Source organism: Brienomyrus brachyistius, chromosome 13 (genome assembly GCF_023856365.1).
Source record: "Brienomyrus brachyistius isolate T26 chromosome 13, BBRACH_0.4, whole genome shotgun sequence".
Taxonomy (NCBI): Eukaryota; Metazoa; Chordata; class Actinopteri; order Osteoglossiformes; family Mormyridae; genus Brienomyrus; species Brienomyrus brachyistius.
Genome location: NC_064545.1, coordinates 2,284,384 through 2,291,587, shown reverse-complemented (window position 1 = coordinate 2,291,587; position 7,204 = coordinate 2,284,384). Strand labels below are relative to the sequence as shown.

Here is a 7,204-nt window from a genome sequence, read left to right as displayed (position 1 = left end):
TACATTTACAAACGTCTTTATTCAGTTTTTCATAACACTTTAAAAAATGAAATATTGATTGTAAATGTACAATTATAAATGGTCTGAGCCATTACCCTTGTCAGTAAACTCTGCTGCCACTAGAGGGAACATGTCTGCTTTGGTCAGACAACCTGTCCCATATTCTTTAGGACAGGTGTGCCTAACCTTTTGAAGACAGCAGATGGGGTGTTTGAGAACCCCTGTTCAAGCTGGTATTAGCTTTGTGACAACTTGAAGGGCACTCAGTGCTCATGAGTGTTCTGACCCCTACAGTGGAGTGTGCTTTACCATGATCATGCATTACAAATTTGTTTTTTTTTTTTAAGAAAAAAGAACTTTATGAAGCACATTTCATACACTGATGTTTACATAACTCCACAAACTCTGTAGGTACGCTATTTTCTTCTGTCCCGGATATCTTGACCATATTTTGATACTTTTGTGGATGTGGGTATCTTCTGCAAAGTCTGCGGCCTCATTTCTGGCTTAGCTTTTACAGCCCCGTTCTGGAACCTCCTGCATTTTCCCATCCACCATCCAGTGATCAGCCCCCACTGCATCCAAGATGCTTTTGAATCCCTGCTCCCTGAAGTGCAAGTTTATAGTGGGTTTTAATCCCTTATAACATGCAAGTAAATCTGAACTATATGAACTGCAGAATAAAAATATCACTCGTTTTAAATATAGTAACTTTTAGCTTAAAGAAAATACACTTGCTAATGTAATTCAAATAGTAAATTAATTGATATAGTTTAAGGCAAGTAATAATAGTAGAAAGAAAATGCTTGCACAATTCCTCTCAATTTCATGACTATGAATATTGACTGGCAAAGTGCTCAATGCATTACTTACTTCAGTAGCTGTGCCAGTTCCCGTTTGATTCTGGTGACAATGGGTGGTCCTTGATATGTAAACGCTGTATATAGCTGGACCAATGATGCACCAGCACGAATCTTATCCAAGGCATCCTGTCCACTAGCTATACCTCCAACACCAACTATGGGCACTTTCCCTAATAAAACAATGGGGTGATAGCAGAAATTATATTTTTCTGTGGCACACACTAAATCCAACTTGCACATTTCTTTTTTTTTTTTTTTTTTTTTTTTTTTTAAGAAGTAGTGGAGGTTAAGCACCATGATTAAGGACCAGGTACACTCTACTTTCCTGGGATCTGATTCCAAAACATTTCGGATTCAAGTCCATAGCTGCCTTCAGGCAGAGACAAAAGCAGCCAAACTTCTCCATCTCCCAAAAGATGTGTGCATTGCTCAAGGGTTTGAACGTGATGGACTTTCGTGGGAATGACTGCAAGCACTCTATACATTAGCTTAGGTAAATAGTAACAGTTCTTTTAATTTTACCTCTGGTTAAGCTGTACATCTCTCGCACAGTGGCAGTGGACATTTCTCTTAGGGGGGCACCGCTCAGACCACCTGCTTCGCACTTCTGGGGGTCTTTCAGCATCGGGGGTCTGGACACGGTGGTGTTGCAGATGATCAAGCCATCCACACCCAGCTGAAACCCATAAAGCATGGAATGCATGAATGCTAAAGCATAGCATTGGCCGTCAACACAAAAAGTGCATATGCTACATTGGGATGAGTGAATGAGGGTTTCATTGGCAGATCATAATGGCTTAGGTAGTAAAACGTCTACATGATTGAGGCAGATTCACCCTAGAAGATGTGCACAGTGCATGCTGTAATGCAGCATTGCATCACACCCTTAATGCTCAAACATTCTGACATTATATTTATTATTTTGATAGCTGTGTAACTGTGTGTCATATCTGATGTGTAATTCCATTTAACTGCCTGTCATATTCTACTCTGTTTGAAATATATATATAAATATAAATTGAAAGAAGCAGTGACTGTGGGATAAAAGTTATGGATTGAGGGTCAAATACACCAGGAGGTCCACGTGACAATAATCACATGCCACTCTGGAGATCTGTCAGGGATGAGTCAGAGAGTGACTGGAAGGTGTGGCTGAGAAGCATCAAATGGGTCTGTAATTCATCCAGTTACCAGAATGGTGCAGTGTTCCCTGCAGCAGGGTCTGAAATCTGCCTGGCTGCACTGACCTCAGTGATGATATCAGCTATGTCCTGCTTGCCCTGGGAGGTGAGATCAGGCGCAATCTTCACCAGAATGGGTGGCCGTCGCCCAGATTGTAAGCCATCCCGCTCTTTCAGAACCTGCATGAAATGGGAGAACCACAACTCAAACTACCTACTCACTATAAGGACAACTTAATGCTGATAAATCCGCCTTAGTGAGGAGACCTTGTAGTTTGACTGCATATTTGAACATGGTTCTCGTGCTCTGAATCACGGAAAAACAAGAGTTGTTTATAATTCTTTAACATGGCCTATACTGTAAGCAGGTTCTCTCACCGCGGCGGGACCCTCACCTTCTGCAGCAGGTGACGCAGTTCTTCCTTGCCTTGTAGATCCCTCAGCCCTGGAGTGTTGGGGCTGCTCACGTTCACTACCAGGTAGTCGGCCAGGGGTCCGAGTTTTCGCACCCCCTCCAGGTAGTCAGCTACCGCATCCTGAGACAGTTTGTTCTTGCCCAGGTTGATGCCAATAGGTTGACCAGCTAGGAAAAGACTTTGTCACATCTTTCTGTTGTGAACAGCTACATTGGGTGACCAGGAAACAAACCAAGACTATAATCCAAAGACTAACGACTTAAGGTTCAATCAGTCGGAACTGTTTTTTTTTTTTTACTTTGAGCCTGGAACCATTACCTTGTGTATGCTCTGCCTGGGTAACCTCCCTGGCTTTGAGTCTCTCTTGGACAGCAGTTAAGCCACAACTGTTAAAGCCATACCTTAAAAACACATACACACACAAAACTGACTCAAGCCAAGGTTTTTGGAATCATTTTTATCCCAGTTGCGTTTTGTCATTTTCTATTGTTTGTCTACTAGTTAAAATGACTGTCTCATTTCCCCCCAATGTAAAGCAGGCATTGCTTGACTAATACACAATGTAATATTCAATTTCTATTTTATTTTGGTTACTTAAAGTCTACCATTTAATAAACAGAGGGAGTCCGCTATAAGCATGGCAGTTATGTGTACTGTAAGAATAAGGGAAACAAATCACTTTTTGTGTCAGGTGACCTTTATATGGATTAAAAAATTACACTTGTCTACAAATTATGAAGTGATTCAGACAGGGCTTTACGGTTTGTAGAACATGTACTTTCAGATATGGCAGTAGATAGGGCAGCGTCAGTGTCATGACAGCATACCGGTTGATCACTGCCTGATCTACTGTCAGCCTAAACACGCGTGGTTTAGGGTTCCCATCCTGGGGCAGGGGAGTCACCGTGCCGACCTCCACAAACCCGAACCCCATACGGTACAGCCCATCCATCGCTTCCCCATGCTTGTCAAAGCCGGCCGCAATCCCAACCGGATTCTTAAATCGCTGGCCAAATACGTTCACTTCCTGAAAAGAAATGTGTAGAAATGGCCAGCAGGAAGGTGTTCAACAAGGCTTCTTTGGTCATCTGTAACACCTACTGCTCACAAAGAGATCACTGCATAACTTGGTATAACAAATACGTAAAGTATGACTGACCAGTGAGGCTGGATCCTGGAACCTACTGTATGGTACCAGACCCAGACTGATGAACCGTATTGCCATCACATGAGCCGTCTCGGCTCCCACGATTCTTTGCAGTGCAGGCACAAGCTGATTGGCATAGAATTGCTCATCACCTGCTGCCGTGAGGTATGAGACAAAGAGAAATCCACCAGTGCCCAGAACTTTTATGGAATCCTTTATAAGTCTCTGAAAAAGAAAAGAAAGAGCTTTTCAATAAAACTATACAATGGGTGCCACAATAATGGGTCGTATTAACCCTTTCATGCATGAATTATAAATATCTGAGTCAGGATTTGTTTCCTATGTGGTTTTATTTCTCTGAAGGGATGCAAAAAACACCTGTTAACTTTTTTTTCCAACATACTTTTATTCTAAAAGTTATTTACATGTCCACTTTAGTGAACTGCATGCATTTGGCAATATGTCATCAAAAACTAATGAATAGAACTGATTACGTGAAAAGTATGAAAATGTATCTGGTTTTAATTCTGTTGAACAGATATTTGTATATATTTCACGATATAAGGGTCTTCTAGAATACAAGGATTGGCAAGATATTCCTGCTGTGTTCAACTTTTCTGCCTGTCGGTCTGCCATCTTGGTTGAAACAAATTTTTAGTTACAAGTACTTGCCAGTGGGTGGAAGCCTATAGAGTGATGCAACAGCGTCCACTGTAGTGGCTGATATGCAGTTATACCATTGAGACCATTGCATTTCCAATAAAATGGCTGTTGAATAGCTGTCCACTGTAGTGACCACCATGCATGAAAGGGTTAAGTTGACGTCACTGTCCAAGGTACGCATAAATGAAAACGAGGCGGCGGCCATTTTTCCGGGGTCCGAGTGACAACAGCAGCAAGAAAACCCCGAATCTCAGTTTCTTCTGTAAACCTTCGGTTCGTACAAATCAAGGCAAAGAGACCGAAGAGCTGCCGGAAAACTTGGCTAATATCCATCGATCGAAAAAACTTCAACGACGATACTGTCAAGAAGTGGCACGTTCTGTGTTATGAGAATAGGCAGTATTTCAGTTAAATGCATTGAAAATAAGTATATAGTTTTTATAGCCACTGAGCCTGTGTAAAAGGGAGAACCAACTGGTGAACTTGGTCCCATTTGTATTTTTTGAGTGTATAGCTAAATAACTTTATCTTCGGCGCCCTACTGTAAGACAAAGCTGGCAATTCACGCATTATGATAATTTAAGAAAGCGCCTCATTGCGCCTGCATTTACACTTTATGGTTAACTGTGTGGTAATTTACTTTCTTCAAATGATAAGAAGAAATGCCTCAGTTCCATTTACCTGAAGAAAATACATCTTTTCATAGTTCTGAGCACTCGATATACATTTAGTTAATATGAAACTTTCTTTAACATTGAAAAGAACTACAGAACTTTATGCATCTGTGCGACAGACGTCTCCGACATATGTAAAATGGCCGTTACGCAGAAATCGTGACGTATACACATGAAACTTAATAAAACCCATTAGACAGAAAGGCAAACTTCCTAATTAGTCACTGAAACAGTTTAAGTGAAATATCCACAAAAATTATGTAAATAACAAGTTAGGGAACGGTGCGTACTAGGTGTAATAAAAAGGCCGTCATTTGAAGATTTATATTTTGTTCCTTTGTAGTTATACAGTTTGATAAATCAAAGATTATTCGAAATCTTTTTTTTCTAGCTAACTCGATTTAAAGTAAAATGTATAGATCTTATTACAAATTTAAAAATAACATGTATTTGATTATCTTTAATTATACAATGTGCAACGACTAAATACCTTTAAATGGCCCGCCATTGAAGTATTATGACAGAACAATACTGGAAGCGCTAGTACCCACGTTGAAATGAAGAGGAAAGATCACTTCCGGTACAGAAGTTGTCGCGATAGCTCGTTATCGACGTCACAGAATAAACGGAGCTTTAAGACGAGTCGAGTTTCGTTTGAGGGGCGGTTCAAATTTTGCGTAAAAATAGTTTAATGTAAATCCATTAAATAGTTTAATGAATACAATTGAAGTTTCAAAAGTGAACTGGATTTGTGTGGTGCACATACGTAGACAATTTCAGGTAAAGTTTTTTAACGATAGATTGTTTTTGTTACCACACATCTGGGCATGTTTATGGCCATTTACATGAGTTTTCCCATTGTATCCATCCATCCATCCATCCATCCATCCATTTTCCAACCCGCTTATCCTACTGGGTCGCGGGAGGTCCGGAGCCTATCCCGGAAGCAATGGGCACGAGGCAGAGAAGAACCCAGGATGGGGGGCCAGCCCATCGCAGGACACACTTACACACCATTCACTCACACATGCACACCTACGGCAATTTAGCAACTTGAATTAGCCTCAGCATATTTTTGGACTGTGGGGGAAACCCCACGACGACATGGGGAGAACATGCAAACTCCACACAAATGTAACCCAGGCGGAGATACGAACCCGGGTCCCAGAGGTGTGAGGCAACAGTGCTAACCACTTTGTTTTGGTAATTCTTTGTTTTTCTCTTTAGAGCACAGAGAACGTTTCTTGCTTACTAGCTAATTTCACCGTCAACCGGTAGTGAATAACAAGTTTAGAACAGGTGTTTTTATTAAAAATAATTGTTTCTTAACGAAGGATTTGTTTTTGATTTGAATAAATTTATTTCAAAGACAGGTTGGATTTTTCCATTTTTTTTTTGTGTGAGATGAAGCTACTTCACTGAAAGGAAGCTTTTTTTTACAAATCTTTACAAGGGGTGCCAATAATTGTGGAGGGCGCTGTACATATATACTTGTGTTTTAGGACAGTACTTGTTATATGTAGGCAACAATCTTCCCTGAATTACCTATTATGATTACATTAATTGCTTTGAATACTTAATGTGATAAGTGTTAACCATACTTTAATGGAAACACTCTCCCTTCCCTTTAGGTCTGCTGTGATGTTTGCAGCAGATGGTACCACCATGACTGCGTGCAGAATCCTTCTATTGATCAGGACTATATTTGTATGCACATAAGGAATTGTCAGTTTATTGGTTTTATGTTTTATGTAGGATTAATTTTGATTTATTTGACAATTTGACTAATTGTTTTCTAACATTATTATTCATAATAATAAGTGAATTTATGATTTTATTAAGCGTTTAGTTTGTAGTCATTGTTGGAATTGTTAATTGTATTTATTATTAAAGTTTCTGTGCCTTCACAAAATAATTTGCCAATTGAATCTCAGATGATATCTATAGGAAAACTTTAATGTTGAAATGAATAATTACAACTAGAACATTAAGTTAAGTTTCTACATTATATCCCATTTTATGCCCACTTGACAACAGCAAGGTCTGTTTCATAATCTGTGTAGGTACAGTGCATTACATGTGTTGTCATGAGGCAGCATATTCGTTTTTTTGGCATTCAAGATCATTGGCGTTCAAACTAATTTTAGCTGTGAATCATGATGCAAACTTGGTACTGTGACGCCCGGCCCGTCCGCTCCTCGTGTGTGCCACGCCCCCTAATTACCCACGTGTGATTTCCTGATCGTGCCCAGTCGTGTCT

The 7,204-nt window shown here is 40.1% G+C and overlaps 1 protein-coding gene across 2 annotated transcripts; it reads right to left on the bottom strand.

The window, feature by feature from the left end:
* LOC125705813 (dihydroorotate dehydrogenase (quinone), mitochondrial-like) lies at nt 1-5,558 on the bottom strand. 2 transcript variants are annotated; one of them, XM_048972093.1, is made up of 9 exons: nt 5,435-5,558; nt 3,620-3,832; nt 3,288-3,487; nt 2,779-2,861; nt 2,440-2,627; nt 2,111-2,224; nt 1,386-1,539; nt 874-1,033; nt 1-607 (listed from the first exon to the last, which is right to left on the bottom strand). In XM_048972093.1, the coding sequence occupies exons 1-9, from the start codon at nt 5,450-5,452 to the stop codon at nt 508-510; spliced, it is 1,230 nt and encodes a 409-aa protein (XP_048828050.1). In that variant the 5' UTR covers nt 5,453-5,558; the 3' UTR covers nt 1-507. The 2 variants fall into 2 exon arrangements, with proteins under 2 accessions (XP_048828050.1, XP_048828051.1); XM_048972094.1 differs by lacking the exon at nt 5,435-5,558 and adding an exon at nt 4,952-5,087.
* Nucleotides 5,559-7,204: the final 1,646 nt, after the last annotated feature.

Excerpts from the sequence above, each read along its gene's own strand:
- LOC125705813 (XM_048972093.1), bottom strand. Across the intron at positions 2,225-2,439 it reads TGCGTCACCTGCTGCAGAAG|GTTCTGAAAGAGCGGGATGG; the intron begins GTGAGGGTCCCG and ends CATTTCATGCAG. Across the intron at positions 608-873 it reads GAACTGGCACAGCTACTGAA|GGAGCAGGGATTCAAAAGCA; the intron begins GTAAGTAATGCA and ends CTTGCACTTCAG.